The sequence below is a fragment of the Rhinolophus ferrumequinum genome, chromosome 6, assembly GCF_004115265.2.
Source record: "Rhinolophus ferrumequinum isolate MPI-CBG mRhiFer1 chromosome 6, mRhiFer1_v1.p, whole genome shotgun sequence".
Classification (NCBI taxonomy): domain Eukaryota; kingdom Metazoa; phylum Chordata; class Mammalia; order Chiroptera; family Rhinolophidae; genus Rhinolophus; species Rhinolophus ferrumequinum.
The window spans coordinates 97,172,342-97,199,703 of record NC_046289.1 but is presented as its reverse complement, the minus strand read 5'-3'; the positions used below and the strand labels follow the sequence as shown (position 1 = coordinate 97,199,703).

The following is a 27,362-nucleotide window of genomic DNA, read 5'->3' as shown; positions in this document are numbered from 1 at the left end:
TGAGATGAAGTGAACTACACATGTTTAAAGTGCACAATTTGATACTTTTTGACGTAAGTATGTATATATCCATTAAACCACTACCACAGTCAAGATACTGAACATATCCCCAAGATATTCCTCATATCTCTTTGTAATCCCTCTCTCACACCCCTTCCAACCTACTCATCTACAAGAAACCACTTACGTGCTTTCCGTCACTATAGATTAGTATGTATTTTCTACTGTTTCGTATAAATGGAATTATATAGTATGTACTCTTTTATGTTAGACTTCTCTCACTCGGTATAATTATTTTGAGATTCATCCATGTTGTTTACGTGTACCTGTCAATAATTCATTCCCTTTGATAAGGCAGTATTCCATTGTGTGGGTATACCACACTTTGTTCATCCATCCACCTGTTGGACATTTAGGCTGTTTCCTGTTTTTGGCTATTATACATAAAGCTGTATATAAGTTCTTTGTGTGAACATACACTTTCCTTGTTCTTGGGTAGAATACCTAGGAGTGGAATTACTGGGTCATATGATAGGTATATGTTCAGCTTTTTAAGAAACTGCTAAACTTTCCCAAAATAATTGTACGTACCATGTTATATTCCCACCAAACAGTGTGTGATGGTTCCAGTTACTCCATACCCTTGATAGAACCACTCTCTATAAGCTCCGTTTTCTTTATCCATTTATCTGTGCATGGGCACTTAGACTGTTTCCATTTCTTGGCTACTGAGAACATGGGAGTGCAGACGTCTCTTCAAAGATAGTGATTTCATTTCCTTCAGGTATATACCCAGAAGTACAATTGCTGGATCCCATAGTATTTCGATTTTTAAATTTTTTTGAGGACCCTCCATACTGTTTTCCATAGTGGCTGCCTCAATTTACATTCTCACCAACAGTGCATGAGGGTTTCCTTTTCTCCACATCCTCACTAACAGTTGTTATCTCTTGTCTTTTGGATGATAGCCATTCTGACACATGTGAGGTGATAATCTCATTATGGTTTTGATTTGCATTTTCCTGATGATGAGTGATGTTACACATCTTTCCATGTTCCTGTTAGCCATCTCTAGGTCTTCTATGAAAAAATGTCTATTCAGTTCCTCTGCCCATTATTTTTTATCGGGTTGTTTATGTTTTTGCAATTGAGTTGTATGTGTTCTTAATGTTATGTATTTTGGATATTAACTTCTTACCAGATATATGATTTGCAGATATTTTCCTCCCATTTAGTAGGTTGTGTTTTCATTTTGTTGATTTCCTTTGCTGTGCAGAAGTTTTTTGATTTTGTGTAGTCTCACTTTTTATTTTCGCTTTTGGTGTCAAATCCAAGAAATCATTGTCAAGAACGATGTTTTACCCCCATGTTTTCTTCTACGGGTTTATGGTTTCAAGTCTTACATTCAAACCTTTAATCCATTTTGAGTTGATTTTTGTGTATGGTGTTAGTGGTTTAGTTTCAGTCTTTTTGCAGGTGGGTGTTCAGTTTTGCCAGCACCATTTCTTGAAGATGCTTTCCTTTCCCCATTGTATATTCTTGGCTCTTTTGTCATACATTAATTGACCATAATGCATGAGTTTATTTCTGGGCTCTATTCCACTGATCTGTAGTTCTGCTTTTATGCCAATACCATCCTGTTTTGACTACCATAGCTTTATAATGTAATTTGAAGTCAGGAAGTGTGACGCCTTCAGCTCTGTTCTTTCTCAAGATTGTTTTAGCTGTCCAGGGTCTTTTTTGACTCCATGCAAATTTTAGGACTTTTTTTTTCCTTTTTCTATTTCTGTGAAAAATAACATTGGAATTTTGATAGGACTTGCAATGAATCTGTAGATTTCTTTGGGTAGTATGGATATTGAACAGTTTTCTTCCAATCCATGTGCCTAGAATATCTTTCCATTTATTTGTGTTTTCTTCAGTTTCTTTTATTAATGTCTTATAGTTTTCATTATACAGATCTTTTACCTTCTTTGGTGAAATTTCTCCCAGATTTAAGTCTCTCTTTCTTGAAGAGCAGAATTTTAAATTTGGTAAAGTCTAATTTAGCCATTTTTTTCCTTTATGGACTGTGCTTTTGGTGTTCTATTTAAGAAAGCTTTGCCCAACAACATGGTTGCAAAGGTTTTCTTGTGGTTTTTTTTTCCATTAGTTTTTTAGTTTCAGGTTTTGCATTTAGGTCTGTGGTGCATTTTGAGTTCATTTTTGTATGTGGTGCAAAGTGTAGATCCAGTGTTTACCTATGAATATCCATTTGTTTCAAGACTTTTTTCTTTACCTTACTGCCTTTTTGTCTTTGTCAAAAAATCATTTGTCCATGTATATGTGGGTTTATTTCTGGATCTTTCTTCTGTTCCACTGATTTGTTTTGTCTGTCTTTATGCCAGTGTCATGCTATTTTCATTATATAGCTTTACAATAATTCTTGAAATTAAGTAGTGTTCTCCAGTTTTGTCCTTCTTTTGCAGAGTTGTTTTTATATTCTAGGTTCTTTGCATTTCCACATGAATTTTAGAACTAAATTGTCCATTTTCCCATAAAAGCCTTTTGGGACTTTGGTTAGGATAGTGTTGAATCTGTAGTTCAATTTGCGGAGTATTGACATGGTAACAATATTAAGTCATCTGACCCATGAACAAGTGTATGTTCTCTCAGCAATCTTTTGTTTTCATTGTACAGGTCTTTTACATCTTTGGTATGTTTATTTCAATTTTTTATAAATGGTATTTAAAAGTTTTCAATTGTTACTTTCTAGAACATAGAAATACAGTTGATATTCCTATATTGATCTTGTATTCTGCAACTTGTCTAGATGCAGATAATTCTGATGTATTTTTGTGGTTTCCGTTGGATTTTGCACGTAGGAAGTCATGTTTGTGAATATAAGGAAAGTTTTATTTCTTCCTTTCCAATCTGAATGTCTTATTTTCCTTGTAGATTTCACTGGCTATTCCTGTATAATGTTTAATAGAAGTGGTGAAAGCAGCATCCGTGTCTTAGAGGGAAAGCATTCAGTCTTTACGTGCTAAGTGTGGTGATAACTGTTGGTTTGGTGTAGATACTAGATTGAGGCTGTTCCCTTTTATTCCTTCGTTGTATAGAGTTTTATCAGCAATGGATGTTGGTTCTTTTTTGTCAAATGATTTTTCTGTGTCTGTTGAGATGGTCATAGGGTGTTTTGAAAAATAATTGCTTAAAATGTGAATTACATTGATGGATTTTTGAATGTTAAACCAGCTCAGCATTCCTGGGATAAACACCACTTGGTCATGAGGTATTCTCTTTAATATATTGCTGATTTTGGTTTGCTAAAATTTGGTATAGAATTTTTGCATCTGTGGTCATGAGAAATACTTTCTTTAATGTCTCTTTGCTTGTTTTTTATATAAAGATAATGCAGGCCCCATGGAAAGGAGTTTGTGAAGTCTTCTTTTATATTTTTTAGAAGAGTTTGTGTAAAACTGGTATTTGTTTCCTACTGTCAGTATTAGAAATGATTAATGAAGCAATCTAGACCTGTTTTTTTCTTTGCAGGATGTTTTTAAACAAAGTTTCAATTTTAAAGTATATACAGAGCTATTTGTGCTGCTGTTCTTGAGTGAGCTTTGTGGTACTTTCTGTTTTTCAAGGAAATTGTCTGCTAAATTTAAGTTGTCAAATTTATTGGTATCTTATTTTATATAATATTCCTTTGTTATACAAAGCACCAGCTTTTGGTTTCATGGATTTTTTGTTGTTGTTTTGCTGTTTTATATTTCATTAATTTCAGCTTTTATCTTTATTATTTTTTTTGCCTTACATTTAATGTAATTTAAGTACATTACATTTACTCTTTTTTAGTTTCTTAGTGTGCTAGTGTGTTTCTTAGTGTGCTAGAGGTCATTGATTTGAGACCTTTGTTGTTTCTTAATAAAGTCATTTAGTGGTATAATGTGTGCCCTAAGTTCTGCTTTAGTGGCATCCCACAAATTCTGATATAGTGTGTTTTCATTTTTATTTAAAAATATTTGCTAATTTTCCTTTTGATTTCTTTGAATCATAGGTTAGATTTGTGCTATGTAGTTTACAAATAGTTAGAGCCTATCTTTTATTTGTAATATAATTGTGGTTAGGTAATATCACATTGTGAGACTGGAATCCTTTCAAGTTTATTGAATATAGTCTTTCTTGGTAAATAGTCTATGTGCATTTAAGACGAATGTGTATTCTGTTAGTGGGATAATTGATTTAATGTGTCATCTTGTTGATTTGGTTGATAGTGTTGTTGAAGTCTAATACATCCTTGCTGATTTTTTTTCCATTTTTTCTATCAATTACTGAGAGAGGTCTTGATACCTCCAACTATACTTGGAGATTTGTCTGTTACTCCTGTAAGTTCTGTCAGATTTTGCATCTTGTATGTGAAATTCTCTTGTTGGTGTATAAACATTTATTATTATAGGTGCTTGTTTTTGATTAATTGGCCCTTTTTTCATTACGAAATCATTCTCTTTTTCTTGGTAATATTCTTTATTCTGAAATCTACATTGTCTGATATTAATGTAGCCACTCTAACTTTTAACTAGTATTAGCAAGATATCTTTTTTTTTTATCCTTTTATTTTAAGCTTATTTATTTCATTATATTTAAGAACTACATGTAGACAGCTTATGGTTGGGTCTTGCCTTTTTTATGTACTATGACCATCTTTGGCTTTTAATTGGGCTCTTAATGCCATTTACATTTAATGAGATTGCTGATATAGTTAAGTTTGAGTCTTATCTTTTTGTATTTTTTCCTATTAATCCCATATGTTTTTTGTCCCTTTATCTTTCTGTCTCCTTCTTCTTCCTTTTTTTTATTTTACTTTTTTAAGGTGAAATTCATGTAACATTAACTAAAGTATAGTTCAGTGGCATTTAGTGTATTCACAGTGTTATGCAACCACTACCTTTGTCTAGTTTCAAAACATTTTCATCATTTCATTCCAACGGAAGACTCCATAACCATTAATCAGTCACTTCCCATTCTGCCCTCCCCCCAACCCTTGGAAACCACCAGTCTGCTTTCTGACTCTATGTAATTACCTATTCCAGATATTTCATATAAATGGAATCATAACAATATATATTGTTTTGTGTCTGACTTCTTTCATTTAGTATAGTGTTTTAAAGGTCCATTCATGTTGTAGCATGTGTTAGTAATTAATATCTTTTTATGGCTAAATCATATTTCATTGTATAGACATATTGCATTTTGTTATCCATTCATATGTTGATGGTCATTTGGGTTGTTTTTGTTTTTTTGACTATATGAATAATGTTGTTAGGACCATTCATATACAACATTTTGTGGTGAGGTATTTTCAGTTCTCTTTGGTATATACCTAGGAATGGAATTATTGTGTTATGTCATAGCTATGTTTAACTGACAGAGGAACTTTCAAACTGTTTTGTGAAGTGGCTGCACCATTTTCCATTCCTACCAGTAATGTATGAGTGTTCCGTATCCTCACTGACACTTGTTATTGATTATAATCTTAATGTGTGTGAAATGGTATCTCATTGTGGTTTTGATTTACATTTCTCTAATGATTAAGGATGTTGAGAATGTTTTCCATGTGCTTTCATGGACATTTGTGTATTGTCTGGAGAAATGTATATTCAAATTCTTTGCTCATTTTAAATTGCCTTTTTTGGCATTTGCCTTTTTTACTATTGAGTTGTAAAAATTCTTTATATATTTTAGATGTGGATCAGATATATGATTTGCAAATATTTTCTCCCATTTGGTGGATTGTCTTTTCATTTTCTTGATTTTGTCCTTTGAAGCACAAAAAGTTTTAATTTTGGTGAAGTACAGTTTAATTTTCTTTAGTTGCTTGTACTTGTGGTGTCACTTTAAGAAATTGCCAAATTCTAGGTTGTGAAGATTTTCACCCATGGTTTTATACTTTTAGCTGATATTTAGATCTTTGATTCATTTTGAATTTACTTTTTATATGATATGGGGTTCCTACCAGCTTCATTCTTTTGCATGTGGATATCCCTGTGTTGAAAAGATTATTTGTCCTCAATGAATTGTCTTTGTATCCTTGTTGAAAATCAGTTGACCATTAATGCAAGGGTTTATTTCTTAATCTTATTTCTAACCCATTGATCTGTATGTTTATCTGTATGCTAGTACTACATGGTCTTAATTACAACAGCTTTGTAGTAATTTTCAAAATCAGAAGTGTGAATCCTCCACATTTCTTCGCCCTCAAGATTGTTTGAGTATTTTGAGTCCCTTGACTTTCCATGTTAATTTTAGAATTGGCTTGTCAGTTTCTTCAAATAAGGTACCTCAGATTGTGATTCGGATTGTATTAAATCTGTAGATCTCAATAATAGTAAGGCTTTTAAAAAGCCGTAACCCATGAACACTGGATATCTTTCCATTTGTGTTGGTATTCTTTAATTTCCTTCAACAAGTTAAAAAATTTTTACCCTCTTTTGTTAAACTAATCCTAGGTAAAAATTTACCACCTCTTTTGTTAAATTAATCCTAAGTATTTTAGTTTTTTTTGATGTTATTGTATATGGAATTGTTTTCTTAATTTCATTTTCTGGTTCTTCATTGCTAGTATATAGAATATAATTGATTTTTTTTGTGTGTATTGCTTTTGTATCCTGCAGCTGTATTGAATTTGTTTATTAGAGCTAATAGTTTTTGTTGATAACTTCATATTTTGTATGTATAAGGTTATATCATCTATGAATTTAGATAGTTTTACTTCTTTTATCTGGAATATTTTTTATCCTTTTTGTTTCCTGATTGCCTAATTCTCAGTGTTTTGAATATGTAATTCTACTGTCTTCTATCCTTAACGGTTTCTGCTGAGAAATTAGGTGTAATCTTATTGAGGATCCTTTGCATGGCATGTGTTGCTTTTCTCTGGCTGCTTGTAAGGTTTGTTCTTTGTTTTTCAACAGTTTTTGATCATGATTTGTCTAAATGCAGATCTTTTTTAGTTCATTGTACTTGGCATTTATTAAGCATCGTGGATGTATAGATTGTTTTTCATGAAATTTGGGAAGTTTTTGGCCATTCTTATGTTGAAACATTTATTCTTTCCTTTCTGCTCTATCCTCTATTCCATTATATGCATATATTGGTATATTTAATGGTGGTTCCACAGGTCTCTAAAGCTCTGTTCAGTTTTCTTTATTTTTCCCCCCCGTTTCTTAGATTGGATCATCTCAATTGATCATTCTTCAAGTTTGCTGATTCTTCTTCTTGCTCATATGTTTACCTGAGTCCCTCTAATGACTTTTTCATTTTAGTTAATGTACTTTTCAACACCAGAAATTTTATAATTTTTGTAATTTCTACCTCTTTACTGATATTCTCCATTATTCAGTCATCTTTGTCATACTGTCCTTTAGTTGTTTGAAAATGTTTCAAATAGCTGTTATAGAAAACTTTGCCAAGAAAGTCCAGTATTTGGGTTTTGTCAGGGACAATTTCTATTTATTGCTTTTTTTATTTTCCTGTTTCCATATTTTCTTTGCACGTTTCATAATTTTTCAGTGAAAACTGGACATTCTTATTAACAGAGTGTGTCATTTCTGGAACTAAGATTGTTTTCCTCTTCCCAGGGTTTGTAGTGAACCCTGTGTTCACAGTGTTGTTTTGTTACTGCTGGGAACAACACAGTTCCCAGTGTTGTTTTGTTATTGCTGTTTCAACCACTTCTTTGAAATCTGCAGTCTGTATTCCTTTTTTTGAGCGAGGCGACCAAATTCTCTACTCAGCTTAATGGTTAGATTATTGGACAGGGATTTCTTTAAATGTTCTGAAACAATAAGATTCACAGTCTTTTCTACAAGTTCTGTGTGCTTGTTGGGATAACCCTCAACACTCAGCCAGGTAGTTACCAGCTTCCCCTTACCTTTACTTCCTGTTTACATACAGCCTGAATGTCAGCCAGAGGTCTCAACTCTTTGTGAGCATGCACACCTGTTAGGGCATGTGCACAGTCCTACACGTGCACAGCGCCTTCTACATTTCCAGGAATATGTAGTGTCATGCCGGGTATTGTGGGTTTCATCTCCCGCTCCCCACATAAGAATGCAGGACATGGTGAGGCCAAATGGGAACGCCCACAGAGCCATAGAAGGGGCGTTCATATCACTATATTCTCGCTGGCAGCTGGGTTGGAGACACAGGAAGCAGGAGCCACATGATCTGCAACCTTCCGTCCACTTCTCTGCAATCCGCAACTCACACTCTGCCGTGCTAACTGCAATCTGCCCTTGCCAGCTCAGCCACCATCTTCTTGCTAGCCCCCATTTACTGCTAGAGTAGCCACGGCAGTTATATTAGTGGCCAGTGGCTCACTGGTTACAGCTGACGGCCAGCTAGCCACAGCTGATGGCCATCCAATCACAGTTGATGGCCATTTACTACCCGAGTGAGCACCTTTCCACGTGAGGGCGAGAGCCTGGAAACTGCACTGGCTCTGTCCTCACATGTATTTCAGACTTTTCAAAACCCCTTTTGTACATATTATTCACCACCTTTTCCTTTTAAATTGTTACTTTGTTTTTTGCCCCATTCTCTAGAGCCACCTAGGCAGTTGCAGTGTTTAAACAATTACCTCTGATTGTTTCAAACAAACACACATGAGGGAAAAGGCTGTTCTCAATGGGTGATCTCCAAGTCAGGTCAAATAAAGATAGCTCTTTGAGTGAGGTTTTCCAGAGAAATGCCATATAGATCAAATTATGAAAATTATCCCTGGGACCGGGCTTTGGCTCTAACTCTGGTCTAAGCCTTCAATGACTTCTAGGCTGCTTTTTTTTTTTTTTTTTTTAAACTGTAATTGTAGGGTGTTGGTTTTCTCTCCAGCGTGGAGCTAGGGAGAAGGAGATGGTAATCGGGTAAGTTAAAATGTCACAGTGCCTGTTTTTCTTACCAAGGTTTAAGTTATTTTTCTTGATTAAATGTTCCTCTATAAAGGATTTATTTCAAGCCTTTGGTTAATTTCCAGAGTCATCAAAAAGCTGATTTTGACAATTTTTGTTAGTCTTATTTCTTTTATGTATGAGAAAGGCTTTTCAGAGATTTTTACTTTTATCATTTTCTCTAACCACACTCTCAGTGTTCTTTTCAAAAGATTGAAATATTAAAAAATATTTTATGTATTTACTCATGTGACTGCTATTTCTGTAGTGCTCCATTCCCTCTGTTGATTCATATTTGAATATGATATTTTCCTTCATGAAGGACTTCCTTTAGTGTTTTCTTTAGTGTGGGCTGGCTTCTGATGAATATTTTCAGATTTATATATCTGAAATTGTCTTTTTTGGCCTTCATTTATTAGTGATTTACTTTTTAAAATAGTAACATTAAAAGAAATAACCTTGCAGAAAAATTCTGTGAATTTTAAAACATATTAATTTGTATGGTCATTTATATATAACTTGAATACAGAATAGTTCCATTAACCATAAAACTCCCTCTCTTTATTCCTTATCTTTATACCCTCTGCCATCCCATATATTCCCATAATTCATGGGAACTACTTGTCTTTTCTCCTTTGTTGTTTTTTGTTTTTCAAAATGTCATATGGTAAATGGAATCATACAGTATGTAAACTTTTGAGACTGGCGTCTCTCATTCAGCTATATGTCTAGGAGATTTAAGTTGTTGAATACGTGGGTTCAACAGTGAATTCTTCCTTTTAAATTTCAATTTTAATCAATTATTTTGAGTATAACTTACAATAAAATATAGACATTTAAAATGTACACTTTAGTGGTTTTTGATAAATGTATATGCCCATGTAACCACCATTGTACAGTCAAGTTATAGAATATTTTCCTTACCCCTTGTGCCCCCTCGTAGACATTTTCTAACCCATCCCCATTCCCAGACAACTTCTGCTCTGCTTCCTGTTACTCTTGTTTTGCTTTTTCTAGAATTTCATATTACAGTATGCAGAATTGTGTCTGGCTTCTTTCCTTGGCATAATGTTTGATATTCATCATTGTTGATGTCTGTCCCAAAAGTTCATCTTTTTTGCTGGATAATAATATTTCATTGCCTGGTTATACTTTAGGTGACGATTGAAGAAGGAAGGCTATATATTTTTTGTTCTTTTAAAAATAGTACTGTAGCTTTGTTTTAAGTAGGTGTTATAAAGTACAGTATATTATGTAATGAAACTTCATTTATACTATTCTAAAATTATAATTATTTTGATGTAATTATTTTTTACTTAATCCCTTTTTATTCCAGTTTAGAAAGATTAAAAAAATACATATATAAACATGTTAAGAAATTTCCTGACTTTAGAAAGTGAAATTGAAATCTGAATTTTAATGAGCATTGTTTTCAAAATTAAGTTTTATTTTAATGAACATCATAAAATAGTGCCTACTTGGTTTTATTTCAGTTATTAGTTGCTTTCCTTTCCTTTACCTGAACTGTATGAATCTGAAGGTATAAATGAATTGCTTTTCTGCGATCTCTTTAGTATTTTGTCTCTGAACTGACCTAAATAGGATTTTCCATCTTTTAAAAAAGAAATTAATGAGAACTGTTTATTTTGACAGGCGTTTGGAAATGCAAAGACAGCTCATAATAACAATTCAAGTCGTTTTGGCAAGTTTATTCAAGTAAATTACCAAGAAACAGGCACTGTACTTGGGTAAGTGGCAATAGTAGGATTTGGAGCATGTTTATATTTTCATCATTGCCCCTTTATAAATCATAGATTGTTCATTTGCTCTTTACTGAGAATAGTGACAGTGATGTCTACATTACATGTTTTTCCTTTTTGAAAACTTCAAACCTGAGAAAAGTTCTATGAATAGTGTAGCACCCATACACCCTTAACTTAGATTTATTACTTGTTAACAATTTGCTACCTTTGCTTTATCTCTCTATATTATTCATACATTCAGTTTTTGAAATTGTTTTTGAATAAGTTGGGCATATAACTTGACCCCGTAATTATTTTATTTCCTAAAGCATTCCCAGCTACATTTTCCTACATAATATTATTGTTATACTCAAGAAATTTAATTTTGTTACAATACTTCATATTATACAGTCTATGATCAGAGTCCTATGGTTGTGCCAGGAATATTCTTTATAACTTTTGTTTTTAATTAATAAACTTTATTTTTGAGAAGCTTTAGGTTCATGACAAAAATAAGTAGAAACTACAGAGTTCCCATATACCTTTTTACCTTATCCTGCAGTTCTCCATATTGTTAGGTTGGTGCAAAAATAATTGCATTTTTTGCTACTTTTAACCTTTTTAAACCACAATCACTTTTGCACCAACCTAATAACTTGCATTAGTGTGTTCTATTTGTGTTGTATATTCTGTGAGCTTTGACAAATGTAGAAAGACACATATTCACCCTCACAGTGTAATACAGAGTAGTGTCATTTCCCTGAAAGTCCTCTGTGCTTCGCCTGTTCATCTCTTCCTACTCTGTAACCTTTGGTAACCACCTATCTTTTTTTTACCATTTCCATAGTTTTGCTTTTTTCCAGAATGTCATGTAGTTAGGCTCATATAATCTATAATCTTTACAGATTGTGTATTTATTGATTCTTAAGACAGTTTCATGCCTTGGGAATGGCAGATGTTTATTTTCCCATTTTATGAATGAAATTCAGCCTCTTACAGTTAAGTGACTACCTAAAAAGGTTAAACTTTCTCTTGCATCAGTAATGAGCAGAAATCTCCATCTTGAGCAGTAAGTCAACAAATACGTATTGAACATTTCAAATTTTAACATTAAGTCAACAAACATGAGGTGTGATAAAAAAAATATGCTGAATGTTTAAATTAAAAAAACTTATTACAGGGAAAGACATTACCATTAATCCCACTGAAAATACTCACCCTTGCTTCAAACACACTTATCCCATTGTTCTTGCCACTTTCTGAAGCAGTTCTGGAAGTCCTCTTTCGTGAGTGTCTTTAGTTGCGCTGTGGTAGCTGCCTCCATGTCCTGAATCATTTTGACTTTGGGGAAGAGCCAGAAGTCGCATGGTGCCAGATCCGGTGAATAAGGTGGATGAGGGCACATTGTAATGTTTTTAATTGACAGAAATTGCCGTACCAGAAGCGACACAGAGCGTTATCATGAATTAAAGACACTCACGAAAGAAGACTTTCAGAACTGCCTTAGAAAGTGGCAAGAACAACGGGATAAGTGTGTTCAAAGTGAGGGGGAATATTTTGAGGGGGCTTAATGGCAATGTGTCTTTTACTGTAATAAATTTTTTAAATTTAAACATTCACTGTATTTGTTGATCACATCTTGTATATATTGCACATTTTTATCTTTCACTTGATCATTCATTAAGCAAACATTTATGGAGTTCATTTTGAGTACCAGGCACTGTGCTAAGTTTGAGGATATAAAAACATGTAGACATGTTTCCTGCCATTAAAATTCTGTCTTTTGGGAAGATAGATATTTATATAAGCTGATTGTGGTAAATGAGATAAGTACAGTGATTGTATGTGTCTGGAGGAGTTCACACAAAAAAGGTGATTGTGATTTTTTATCTTGGATCTTGAAAATTTGCCAAGCAGAAAAAGTGGGAGATCACATTATCAATTGAGGAACTTGCATTAGCAAATCAATGGAATCGTGACAAGAGCTTGGTGTACTTGAGGAGGTAGGTTCAGTGGCTACTGATTATGGGCATAGAGTTGGTTTCACAATGTGAATAAAGCTCTAATGTTTATAATTTATCCTCTTGACAGTGGGAAGCAGATTAAAAAATTTTTATTATAAAAAATATCAAAACACAAACGTAAAGAGATTAGTAACAAGGAACTCCCACCCAGATTCAGTGGTTATCAAATTTTGCCATATTTCCTCATCTCTTTTCTTTTTCTATGCCAATGTATTTTAATAAACATGGTATGGACAAAGTGTTCACCCCTACATACTTCAGTATAAGGAACAAGTGAAAGTAGAGGAATGACATGATTAGATCTTATTTTATAGGTAGGTAATTCTGGTATAACTTATGGATTAGAGGGGGAGGAAAGAGATATGCAGGAGTATGTTAGTGTAGTTGAAAGAGAGAGCCTTTGAGGTTAAACTAGACCTGGGTTCAAATCACAGTTCTGCTGTTTTACGAGCTGCATGATCTTAATATCTTTGAATATCGGTTTCTCCACTTGTAAAATAGAGGCAGTGATATTTGCCATGCAGGATGAGTATAAGAATTTAACACACTAGTTTATGTTAGTTCCTTTCTCCCGTTTTAGACAGGTAAGATCTTGTTTGAGTAGTTTTGCGTAGAGGTGATAATGGTAATTGAGAAGTGATAAATTTCAGTTGCCGGTGGTAGTAATGGCAATGGGTTTGCAAAGAAGTCACATTTGATTTTAATTTTAACGAATGAATGGAATCTACTGAACAGAGCGTGGGAATAGACTACAGAATTAGAAGTGGAGGGAAGACCACGAACAATACAATGAAGAGTAAATGTCATTCTTGAGGGAATAGCCTGTATATGGGAATGACTGAAATACGGAACATGCATGGGAGGGAAGGAACATGCATGGGAGGGAAGGAACATGCATGGGAGGGAAGGAACATGCATGGGAGGGAAGGAACATGCATGGGAGGGAAGGAACATGCATGGGAGGGAAGGAACATGCATGGGAGGGAAGGAACATGCATGGGAGGGAAGGAACATGCATGGGAGGGAAGGAACATGCATGGGAGGGAAGGAACATGCATGGGAGGGAAGGGAAGGAACATGCATGGGAGGGAAGGAGCATGCATGGGAGGGAAGGAACATGCATGGGAGGGAAGGAACATGCATGGGAGGGAAGGAACATGCATGGGAGGGAAGGAACATGCATGGGAGGGAAGGAACATGCATGGGAGGGAAGGAACATGCATGGGAGGGAAGGAACATGCATGGGAGGGAAGGAACATGCATGGGAGGGAAGGAACATGCATGGGAGGGAAGGAACATGCATGGGAGGGAAGGAACATGCATGGGAGGGAACTGAGGGAAATAAAAGCTCAAGAGTCAGATTTTTAGCTCAAGAGGTTTGTGTGAAGTAATTTGGATTCAGTAGTACAGCTTTTAAATTTATAGAACCTCTTTCTCGTTAGGGCTAACTGATTGCTCCAATTTGGGTAAGAAGTATTGAAGACTTGAAGGGTAGAGACTGCATAAAAAGAATAACATGAGGAATACAATTCATGTTTCTGTTCCTCATTACTTCAGGATAAAGTCAGTTCTTCTGGCACATGGTATATTGGTCCTTCTTGATCTAGTCTACTTGCCTATCTTATTCTCTAGCCACGTTAACTAATTATCTCCCCTGGAGTTGGTAAGTGCCCTCCTTCTTTTATGCCTTTACATAAAGGCAGTTCTCCTTGGCTTATTCTGGTCAGTCTTTCAGATTTCAGAGTCGTTTACTCAGCCACTTACTAGATATGTTTGATGAATGTTTACTATGTGCTATGTACTCACCCTCAGTAGGAATTCTTCTTTACATCCTTTTCCTTCTTGTGTGACTCTTATGTGTCTCTTTTGGTACATCTATAAAATCCTGGTCATTGCTCTATAAACCCTATCGACTCAGTATGATAGCTGCTGCTTTACCTATTTCCTACACTGGTTTGTAAGCCCCTTGAGAGCAGGTAGTGTATGACTTATTTCTGTATTTGAACAGTGCTTAGCACAGTGCACAATTAATGAATACTTGTGGAGTAAATCAGTCAGTAATAAATTGATTCCAGAATGTGGCAATACCATGAAGATGTAAAGAAAGTATACCGTTGAGCCTTATTTAGTAGTCTGGTTGAAGTATAGTATCTGAAAGAATGTATAGTGTGGTATATGAACCTGGAAAGAAAGTAAAGCCTTACGTCATGGGAGGTTCTTATGTGCTATGTTTTGAACTTCTGACTTTATTTTGCTTTATTGAAAGCAAACAAAACAAAACAAAAAAAGACTTATGAATTCATGAATTTAACATGGATAACACTATAACAGTGTCCATTACACAATTATAATGTTAAATGTACTAAAATGATCTGGATAGTATTCCTTACACTTTTCCATCTTCTCTGAAAAAATATTTGTCTACCTTATGTTAAGCTTATTATTTATATCAACCAACTTTGTTTTTTTTCTAGTGCCTATGTTGAAAAATATCTGCTGGAGAAGTCCAGACTCGTTTATCAGGAGCATAATGAACGGTACATATTTTTTCATTCGTATAATTAGATCAAGTTAACATTTGTATAATGCAGACTGACTTTTAGGATCTCTGTATACTATGGTCTTTAATTCAGTTTATATCATGCAAAGCTTTACATGTAATTGCTATTTCTGTTATGGGAAGAACAGTGTACTTTTTCTGCGGGTGCTAGGGGATTTTTTTACTGGTGTACAGAACTGTTGCCCTTTCTAAAGTCTATGAAACTGTCAGAACAAGGAAACTAGTATTTTTGTGCTCTTGGTGAACATTGTGCCTTTGGACCTTTTTCCATGTCTTGGTGTTCTTTCTCTAACTTGAGAAAAAAGTTTTTAGTAAAGCTCTTAATTTCATTATAATATTTGAGGTGTATGGGATTAGAGATGATATATGTAACCTTCGGATGAAGAAACCAAATACGGGAGAGGTGAATGATCTGCTTCATGTTACGATGAGACAAAAATGAAGAGACAGTTTGAAGTTAAATAGACCTACACATTCAACTATTGAATATGCCTTTGGCATCTCACTTAACTTCTGTGTTACTTAGATATTTATTTTCATTTTACAGATAGAAAACTATCCTAGAGTTGTATATGAATTAAATAACATATATAAAATGCTTAGTATGTTCCTTATATAGAATAAAAGTTCAATAACTAATAACTAACATTATCGTAATTAATTACCTGCAAAGTTAGGACTAGAATTAAGACTTTTCTGGTAAGTTTTTTGTGGCTTGCAGATGAGAAAATAGAATTTTAGATGAGAAAATAGAGGTGTTGCACAATGAAAGAAAGAGTTTCAGGAAGAGAATAGCTTCATAAAGACTTGCAGAGCTAACAGGCAGAAGGTTGTTACTTACTTTTTCTAACACCTTTCAGTGGAGTGAGTGGTAGGGATATAAGCCTGGTTTCCTTGGTTTCGAAGAATCAGTGGGAGATGAAAATTCAGAGCTTATAAACTGATTCTCTGTTATGTTCCTGGATTTGATTTGCAGATGTATATATAATCCTTATTAAATGTTACCAGATTTGGGTTGCCTAGTGTTTTGAGGATTTTTGTGTCTATATTCATTAAGGGATATTGCTGTAAGTTAATGTTTTTTTTTGGAAAACTCCTGATGTCTCTGTCCGGTTTTGGTATCATGGTATAATACTAGCTCATAGGATAAGAAGAGTTTGTGAAAGATTGTGTAAGTCTTCTTTAAATGTTTGGTAGAATTCACCAGTGAAGCCATGTGGTTCTAGGTTTTTATTTGTGGAAAGTTTTGATTAGTAATTCAAACATTTCAGTTGTTATAGATCGCTTTAGATTTTCAGTTTCTTTAGTCAGATTTGGTAGTTTTTTTTGTCTTTCTAGGAATTTGTCCATTTCATCTAGATTATTTAATTTGTTAGCAAATATATTGTTTATAGTATTCCCTTATAATATATTTTTATTTCCGTAAGATTAGTAGTAATGTCCCCCTTTTCATTTCTGAATTTGAGGTTTCCTTGTGTCTTAGCTTGTTTAGGCTGCTGTAACAAAATACCATAGGCGGGATAGCTTATAAACAACAGACATTTGTTTCTCACAGTTCTAGAGGCTGGGAAGTCTAAGATTAGGGCGCCAGCATGGTCGCATTCTGATGAGAGCCCTCTTCTTTGGTCCTCACGTGATGGAAGGAAGGGGATAGGGAACTCTGTGGGATCTTTTGTAAACATCACTAATCCCTGCATGAGAGTTCCACCCTTATGGCCTGACCAACCCCAAAGGGCCCACCTCCTAATACCATCACCTTTTGGAATTAGGATATCAACATAGAAATTTGAAATGTACACATTCAGACCATACAAACCTCCACCCTGTTTTGCGTCAGTTTAGATAAGTTTGTCAATTTTGATGATCTTTTCAAAGGACTAAGTTTTGGTTTTATTGATCTCTCTCTCTTGTTTTTCTTTCTATCCTATTCCCAATTTTATTTCTGTTCTCATGCTTATTACTTCCTTCTGCTTGATTTGGGTTTAGTGTTCTTTTTTTCCCCTAGTTTCTTAAAGTGGATTGAGGTTATAGATTTGAGATCTTTTTAAATATGGATTTACAGCTATAAAGTCCCACTGAACATAGCTTCAACTGTTTCTTATTTTTCAGTATGTTGTAGTTTTGTTCTCATGCAACTCAGTGTCATTTTTTTTCTTTTTCTTTTTACTTTTAAAACTTTATTAGGGTAACTGGTTAATAACGTTACGAGGGTACTTTATTTTACTTTATTAATTTTTATTAAATATATTGTGGTGACATTGGTTAGTAAGGGTATATAGGTTTCAAGTGTACAATTTTATAATAGATCACCTATGTAGTCCATTGTGTGTTCATCATCCAGAGTCAATTCTACTTCTGTTACCATATATTTGACCCCCTTTACCCTGCTCTACCACCCTCCTCCTTCCCTACCCTGTGGTAACCACTAAATTGTTGTCTGTGTCTATGAGTTTTTGTTTGTTTGTTGCTTTCAGTTTTATATCCCACATATGAGTGAAGTCATATGGGTCTCGATTTTTTTCTGCTTGACTTATTCGCTTAGCACAATAATCTCAAGATCTAACCATGTTGTCGAAAATGGCAGTACAGTGGTACCTCGGTTTTCAAACATAATCCGTTCTGAAAGACCGTTCGAGTTCTGAAATGTTTGAAAACTGAGGCACGGTTTCCCCATAGAAAGTAATGAAAAATGGATTAATCCATTCCATACCTTTAAAATCAACCCCTAAAACTGCAAATTTAGCATGAATTTTACTATCTAATGAAACCATAGATCCATAAAATTTACGGCATTCGTAAACCAAAATGTTCGTCAATGGAGATGTTTGAAAACCGAGGTACCATTGTATTTCATCTTTTCTTATTGCTGAGTAATATTCCATTGTATGTATGTACCACATCTTCTTTATCCAATCACTTATCGAAGGACACTTTGGTTGTTTCCATGTCTTGGCCACTGTGAATAATGCTGTAGTGAACATAGGGGTACATATTTCTTTATGGATAAAAGTTTTCAGATTTTTTGGGTAGACACCCAGGAGAGGGATTGCTGGGTTGTATGGTAATTCTAGTCTTAATTTTTTGAGGAACATCCGTACTATTTTCCATAGTGGCTGTACCTGTTTACATTTCTACCAGCAGTGTATGAGGGTTCCTTTTCCTCCACAGTCTCTCCAACACTTGTTAATACTTGTCTTGTTGATAACAGCCATTCTAACAGGTGTGAGGTGATATCTCTTGTAGTTTTGATTTGCATTTCCCTGATAGCGCATGAATGTCCATATTACCTAAAGCTATATACAAGTTTAATGCAATACCTGTCAAAATCCCAATGGCATTTTTAAAAGAAATAGAACAAAAACCCATCAGATTTGTATGGAATCACAAAAGACCACAAATAGCCAAAGCAATCCTGAGAAAAAGGAACAAGGGTGGAGGTATCACACTCCCTGAATTCGGCTTGTACTACAAAGCGACAATGTCAAAATAGCATGGTATTGGCAGAAAAAAGACCAATGGAACAGAACTGAAAACCCAGAAATAAACCCACATATATACGGGCAGATAATTTTTGACAAAGGAGTCAAGAACATACAGTGGAAAAAAGAAGGCCTCTTCAGTAAATGGTGCTGGGAAAATTGGAAAGCCATGTGCAGAGAATGAAACTAGGCTGCTGTCTATCACCATATATGAAAATTAACTCAAAATGGACCAAAGACCTAAACATAAGACCTGAAACAATAAATTTCGTAGAAGAAAGTGTCAGTACTAAACTTAAGGACCTTGGGTTCAGAGAGGATTTTATGAATTTGACCTCAAACACAAGGAAAATAAAAGCAAAAATAAATGAATGGGACTGTGTCACTCTAAAAAGCTTCTGCACAGCAAAAGAAACCATCAACAAAACAAAGAGGCAACCAACCGAATGGTAGAAGATATTTGCGTATAATATCTTTGATAAAGGGATAATAACCAAAATATATAAAGAACTCATACAACTCAACAACAAAAAACAATCCCATTAAAAAATGGGCAGAGGACTTGAGCAGACACTTCTCCCAAGAAGACATACGAACGGCCAACATATATATGAAAATATGCCCAATGTATTTTCTAATTTCCTATGTGATTTGTTCTTTGACCTTTGGTTATTTAGGAGTATGTGGATGAATTTCCATGTATTTGTGAATTTTGGAAATTTCTGTTATAGATTTCTAGTAATAAGATTGTCAGAGGACATACCTTGAATGATGCCATCCCCTTACATTTTGTTGAGACTTGTTTTTTAGTCTAATAATAGTCTAATAATAATTGTCTATTCTGGGGAATATTCCATTGGTACTTGAAAAAATATGTATCCTGCTGTTGTTGGATGGAGTATTCTATAGATGTCTGTCTGTTAGGTCTAGTTGGCATGTAGTGTTTTCCAAGTTCTCTTTTTCCTTTTTGACCTTGTGTCTAGTTGTTCTGTTCATTATTGAAGGGGCTGGGGGGAGGTTGAAATATCTCAGTACTTTTGAATTGCTTATTTCTTCCTTTAGTTCTGTTAGTTTTTACTTCACATATTTTGGGGCTCTGTTTTCAGATGTATTTATGTTGACAATTGATACATCATCTTGATGGATTGGCCCTTTTGTCACTATAAAATGACCTTTGCATCTAGTAAAAATTTTGTCCTAAAGTCTATTTTATCTGATAGAAGTATAGACACTTCAACTTTCTTTTGGTTATTGTTTGCATGATTTCTTTTCTATCCTTTTACTTATAACCTATTTATGTCTTTGAGTCTATAGTGTATGTCTATTGTAGGAAGTGTATAGTTAGATCTTTTTTTAAAAAATCCATTCTGCCAGTTATTTACCTTGAGACTGAAGTGTTTAATCCACTTATATTGGATGTAATTACTACCTAGGATTTATGAATATTATTTTGCTATTTGTTTTGTATGTGTTGTATGATGTTTTTGTTCCTCTAATCTTCTGTTACTGCCTTGTTTTGTATTAAAGAGACATTTTCAAGTGTGCCATTTTATTTCCATTGGTGTTTCTTTTATTATATAGTTGAACTTTGAACAACCTGGGTTGAACTGCATAGGTCTACTTACACACAGATGTTCTTCAATAAATACATACGGTGCTATAAATATATTTTCTCTTCCTCTTGATTTTCTTAATAACATTTGCTTTTCTCTAGCTTACTTTATTGTAAGAATACATAACATATGAGGTGTGGCAATTAAGTTCGAGAACCTGCCACCAGCAGCACTGTACAAACAGCTTGGTAAGATTTCATAACCTAGGTATATCAGTGTCTCACAGCTGTGTTCCTGTCGACGTGTGGCGGTGTCTAGCTGAGTGGTGTTCATTACTGTTATTGCGTGTTTCTGTGTGCCGTCGCTAGAATGTCTGAGCTTGAATTACAGCAAAAAACAAACATTAAATTTCTTGTTAAACTTGGCAAGAGTGGAAGTGAAATCAGGGACATGTTAGTCCAAGTTTATGGGGATAATGCCATGAAGAAAACGGCAGTGTACAAATGGATTAAACGTTTTTCTGAGGGGAGAGAACACGTCACTTACTGATGAAGAGAGGTCAGGGCGGCCAGTAACGAGCAGAACTGATGAAAATATTGCAAAAATTCATCAAATTGTGTGTCAAAATCATGGGCTGACTTTGAAAAGCATAGCAGACCAAGTAAACATCGGTAGAGAAAGTTAGGAAAATCTTAACTGAAAATCTTGGCATGAAAAAGGCGTGGGCAACAATGGTCCCGAAGGAGCTCACCGATGAGTTGAAGGAGAGTCGAAGCTTGCCAGTACCTTTTGGAGAGGCAAGACAATGTTTTGAATTCTCCATGACCTGCAAAGTTCTGTCAGTCCAAATCAAGAGTCAAAACGATGTTGCTAACCTTTTTTGATATCAGAGGGATTATTCTTTATGAATTTGTACCAACTGGACAAACAGTTAACCAAGTTTACTATTTGGAAGTGCTGAGAAGCTGTGTGAAAAACACAAAAACGACCTGAGCTTTTTGACAACAATTTATGGGTCTTGCATCATGACAACGCACCAACTCACAGGGAATTTTCAGCCAGGAAACAAACAACTGTATTGGAACACCCTCCCTACTCACCTGATCTGGCCCCCGATGACTTCTTTTTTTTAATATAAAGGAAATATTAAAAGGAAGAAATTTTGATGACATTTAGGATATTAAGTGTAGTACGATGACAATTCTGATGGCAATTCCAGAAAAAGAGTTCCAAAATTGCTTTGAAGGGTGGACTAGGCGCTGGCATCCGTGTATAGCTTCCCAAGGGGAGTACTTCAAAGGTTACTGTAGTGATATTCAGCAATGAGGTATGTAGCAGTTTTTCTAGGATGAGTTTGCGACCTCGTAATACATATAACGTACAAAATATATGTTAATTGACTTTTTATGTTATCGGTAAGGCTTCCAGTCAACAGTCGGCTATCAGTAGTTACATTTTTGAGGAGTCAATAGTTAAATGTGGATTTTTGACTGCACAGTGGGTTAGTGTTTCTAACTCGCATGTTGTTCAAGGTTCAGCAGTATATTTCTTGACTTATTTTCTTAGTGGTTGCCCTGGCAATTACAGTTAACTTTTTAACAATCTGGCTTAGATTTATAACAACTTAATTTTTCATAGTATACAAATAATTTTGCTGCTCTGTAGTTCTATTCCTTTCCCCATTCTTTGTGCTGTTGTCATACAAATTACATTTTTATAATAGTAGGTCCATCAATGCAGATTGATAATTATTACGTTTTGCAGATGTCCTTAAAATTTTTGAGGAAAAAAATGTTACAAACAAAAAATAAATTTATACTTTTTTAATATGTACCTATGTAGTTACCTTTACTAGTGCTGTTTATTTTTTCTTGTTTAATTGAATCTTATCTAGTCTCCATTCATTTTAGTGAGAAAAACTCCCTTTTAGTATTTCTCGTAGGGCTTTATCTGCTAGCTATGAAGTCTCTTTGGTTTTGTTTATCTGGCTATGCCCTAATTTCTCCTTTATTTTTAAAGGATAGTTTTGCTGGATGTATAATTATTGATCAATAGTTTTTTCCTCTCAGTACTTTAACTTGTTATCTTTCTGTCATGGTTCTTGATGAGAAATTAGTTGGTAATATTATATTAGGATTCCTTGAAGCATTTCTCTTATGTTGTTCAGACATTTTTTCATTGTCTTCCTATAATCTTGATTTGTCTAGGTTTTTATCTGTTTGGATTTTCTTCCGTGGAATTTGATGATTTTCTAGGATGTGCTGATTAATGTTACTTATCAAATTTGGGGAGTTTTTGGTCATTGTTTTTTCTAATATTTGCCCTTTTCTTTCCTCTCTTTTTGGGATTCCCCTTGTGCATAAGTTGGTGTCCCACATTAAGCATGTGTTGGTGTCTACTTAATGGTGTCCCACAGATCTCTGATACTCTATTCATTTTTCTTCATTCATTTTTCTTTCTGTTCCTCAGACTAGTCTCAATTGACCTAGCTTCCTGTTCACTGATTCCTTCTTTTGTCTGTTCAGATCTGATGTTGAGCTCCTCCAGATTTTCATTTTATGACTATATATTTTTCAACTTTAAATTTCCTTTTTGATTTTTTTGTTAAATTCTATGTATTTATTGATAATCTATTTGATGAAACATTATTTGATATATCCCTTTAGTCCTTTAAATATGGTTCTTTGGATATATTGAAAACAATTGATGAAAATTCTTGTCTAGTAGGTAATGTCTGGGCTTCCTGAAGGACAGTTACTATTGAGTGTTTTTTTTCCCCCTTTGTGTGTGTTATACTTACTTGTTTCTCTGCCTGCCTCATAAGTTTTTGTTGAAAATTGGACATTCTAAGTAATCATGTGGGCAGTTCTAGAGATGAGATTCGCCCCCTCTTAGGATTTGTGGGGGTTGTTTTTGTTCCTGCTGTACTTTTCTTGACTCTTCTGAAATAACTTCATGAGGTTTGTATTCTTTTTCGAGTATGGCCATTGAAGTATATCTACTTGGTTAGCTAATGATTAAACAGAGATTTCCTTAAATGCTTGGAAAGTTTCCTCATATTTGACTCAGGGCTCTGTGTGTGTATTGGGCCATGCCTTTCCCGCTCAGGTAGGCATTTGATAATTCTGCTTTAGCCTTTACTTTCTGCTTGTGCAGACCTTCATGGTTAGCCAGAAGTGAGAGCTTGCTCCCTCTGGTCTTTGCTGAGTTGGGAAGCAGCCCTGGGCACGTGCACAGCCTCATGCATACACATGGCCATCTGGATTCCCAGGAATGTATTGGAGCTTTTCAAAGCCCGTGTGATCTCATCTCCCAGCTTTTTCCTTTATGTTTTTGGTTAGCCTATAGTTTGCCTCAGCATTTACCCACTGCTTCAAACAACAACATATATATAAAAAAATGCCCGTAATTGTTTTCTACAAATGTCCTAGGGAAAAGAGTTTCACACTGGAGTAATTTTGGGTCAGGTCAAATGAAGACATTTTTGAATGTGGCTTCTTCCAGGGAACCACCAGACAGTTCAAATGATGATATTTTTCAGGGAGCAAGCCTCTGAATGAGCTCCAACCCTGTTCTGCCCTCTTTTGGAGATTGTCAGGCTTCTGGTGTTCACCACCACTGTAAGCTGTTGGTTTTGAAGGCTACCATGGATCTGGAGAGCAGGAGATGGAATAGGACAAGTTAAAAGGGCACAAAGCTTACTGTACTTACTGAGAAATTAGCCATTTTTTTAATGTAAATACCTCTGGATTGTTGTAAGCTTTTGGTTAATTTCCAGAGTTCTAAAAAGTTGATGTCAACAAATTTACTTGTTTTCTAACTGGTTTTTGGAGGAGGGAATTTTCAGAGGTCATAAGTTTGCCTTATTGCCACCTTCACCCCTCTTTTTAATTCGGTATCCAAAGCATTATTTTACAGTACTTAAATATTGAATTTTATCACCCTTGTATTAAAAAAATGTAGCAAAGCTAAAACATTTTACTAAAAAATTAATGTTGTGTTCTCCCCCCTTTTAAATGATAAGCATAGATCACATTCATTATAAAGCCATACTTCTTTGTTTCCAACAGGAACTATCATGTATTCTATTACCTCCTGGCAGGAGCAAGTGAAGAAGAGAGATTAGCATTCCATCTTAAACAACCAGAAGAATATCATTATCTCAATCAGGTAAGAGTTCATAAAAAGCATTTTAAAATGTAGGCCATTATTAAACTTTAGCTCTTGAGGAAAGCTTTTTTTCCTAGTACTTTTTTGCCCATATCTGGCAGTGGATATTAGCTAGCATTTTCTTACATGCAGTCTAAAAATTTGTGTGATACAGTTCTCAAAGTTAAAAATTTTTACTCTCATGAGTTTGAAAAGATTATGTGTATGCCTTTTGATTTTTGTGAGACTCTTTTAAGAGAATAATAAAATGTTTATAGGTATCTCTACATTAGAAAAGTGTTTTACTCTTTTCAGAGTGATTTACCTTTTACAGACCACGCATGTTAAATGTTACTAATGTTTAATGCTTGTCTTTTGCAAGGCATTACTTGAAACCTTATTTGCATATTTCAAAGTCTAATACACATACCTCTTTGCATGATAACTGTGATACTGACTTAGTATGATTATTTTTATAATTTAGTGAATGATTCTATTAAACACTCAAATATGAACTTCATCAAAGTGATACCTAAACACTGTATCTAAGAGATAATTAGTGAAGTATAATAACCATTACTTCTACCTAACTAATCTGCCTTACTTTCAGATAACAAAGAAACCCCTCAGACAGAGCTGGGATGATTATTGCTATGACTCTGAGCCGGTCAGTACAAGTACCTAAACACTCTGTTCCTGTTAAAGGACCCCTCACCTTGCTCATTTGCATCTATCTTGTGATTTAGAAAGAAAATCAGCTGACGTACAAACAATCTAGGAAAGAAGATAAATCAATGTTTAATTTCTTTGAATTGATTTGTATGTGTATGGTTTGTTGATTGAAAACCAGTCAATTTCCATTTTTTGGATTTTTTTCTGCTAACATTTAGGCTATATTCAGTATTTGATAAATAATAAATTGATTGCATTTCTGATTTCAGCATTGATGTGAATCTTTATGAACTACAGGTTTTTTTCTCTTGACACTTATTTTTTTCGATTATTTTTTAGTGGTTTCATTACTATTCATTCCTTATTTTTAAAAGTTACGTCCTTCCTGTTTTATGTGTCAGTTAACAGTCTTTTATATAATGAATACACATATAGTTTTTCTTTGAATTTTGTAATAGTAAGAGAGGTTACAGCCTTTATGTAATTTTCCAAAAATTAAGAATTGAAATTTGTATAAATAAGATTACTTTACATTTTAAATTGAGTGATTTAAGGGCATATACGAATATAATGTGATATAAAATTACTAGGTAAATTTAGCTTTATTTATAATATTTTATAAGGACAAGTATATTGTCATAAAAAGAGCACAAAAAAATCTTTTTTCCTTCCCTAGTTTGCAGTTAGGTCAGATGTAAATGGCTGTAAACAAATGCTCATTTGTATCTATTAACTAATGAACTAATTTATTAACTAGTCATTCTGGAAACATGGCGTCTTAGTCCTTGTTTTAAATAACCATGACTTTAATTCTTAACTGCATGTAATTACAAACTCCACTAATTACAAAACTAGTTTATTTCAGAGTTGAAAATTAATGGACATTAATTTTTTCCTTTGGACAAAGTTTAATTGCATTACCATTTCATAATAAATCAAGTAATTTACGGTTTCAGGTTTAACACTTTGGAAAATAAATTTTAGACATTTAAATTAATAGATTCTGGTAAATTTTGGTAGAAAAATTTTATGCTGTTTTGCCACTCTTGATAGGCATCCATCTTTTACTTAGTACACCAAGTGACTATGCCTCACTAGAAAATAGGTAGGAGACCTGGAAACTCATGGCCAATATGAAGCTTGATTGCCTGTACAGATAATGGTCTTTATCTGAACTTCTGTGAGTATTAAATTAGACAGTGCCTCTAAACAGCTTGATAGAGTGCTTAATACTTAGTAAGTGCACAGTAAATGTTTCCACCATCGCTGCCATCATTGGAACCATTATTACCCATCTTTTCCTTTGAGAAACACTTTGTAGCCATATTCTCCTACTCTGTGAAGATCACTACCCTCCTGCTTATTGTGTTTTCAAAGCTATTATAATTTAAACTCTGATTAATTTCTGTTCCTTTTTCTCACAATTAATGCAAGCATGCAATCTGAGGATCTTTTCATGTGTTCTTTCCCCTTAGCTCCTTCTCATAGTGTATTTTGGGGCGAACTAAACTTTATTTCCCTCTGAGTTATTAGAACTTATGTGCCTAGCATTATTGGAAGAGAGGATTTTTAAGGTGTGTTCTGCCACTGGTGTTATATTACTTATACATTTTATGGGATTGTATAAATGACTCCACAGGGAACTATAGTGAGAAAATTGCTTTTAGCAGGGGACCTGGTGTTGCCAATGTACGGTGATTTGATTCCTTTTAATGATTATCCTATTAAATAAGCTCAAGCAAGTAGTGTTGCATGGGACGGAGCAGAGGATTTAGAACTGGGTAGATTTTGGTTTGGCTACCCCTATCATTTAGGTGCGCTTTTTTACCCTCCAAGTGTGTTTTCTCCCTTACAAATAGTCATACGACTATGTGTATATGCCTGTAATTATCTCCTTGTGTTTCGAGGAGTTAATGAGATTACATATGTTAAGTGACTCATAGTGACTCCCATATGTGGAAGATATTTAGTAAATGCTAATTTCCTTCTTTAAATGGTAATAATCTGTTCTAACAGTTCTAGCTTCAAGCTGATGTTGAGTAACTTCAATACAAAGGGTTAGTCTCACCTAATTTTTGTGAATTTTTTGAATGATTTTAGGGTCCAATTATCAGGCAGAGTTTTACTGAGAATTGTCATAGTAAGTCCCAGGATTCTGTCATGTCCACCATGCTGCAGAGGGGTTAGAATTTACCATCTTGTTGAGACCAAGCTCACACCTTGGTCATTACTATCTTTACAGGAGCCCAAACGTCT

General features: G+C 34.5%; 1 protein-coding gene across 11 annotated transcripts in view; it reads left to right on the top strand.

Annotated features, from left to right (window-relative positions):
- The window catches only part of MYO9A (myosin IXA), a 251,933-nt gene that overhangs the window by 43,135 nt on the left and 181,436 nt on the right, over positions 1 to 27,362 (top strand). For all 11 annotated transcript variants that reach the window (XM_033109669.1, XM_033109671.1, XM_033109670.1 and 8 more), the window contains exons 3-6: positions 10,581 to 10,675; positions 15,168 to 15,230; positions 24,356 to 24,455; positions 25,045 to 25,101. In XM_033109669.1, the coding sequence (XP_032965560.1) occupies positions 10,581 to 10,675; positions 15,168 to 15,230; positions 24,356 to 24,455; positions 25,045 to 25,101 (315 nt within the window). The remainder of the gene's footprint in view (positions 1 to 10,580; positions 10,676 to 15,167; positions 15,231 to 24,355; positions 24,456 to 25,044; positions 25,102 to 27,362) is intronic.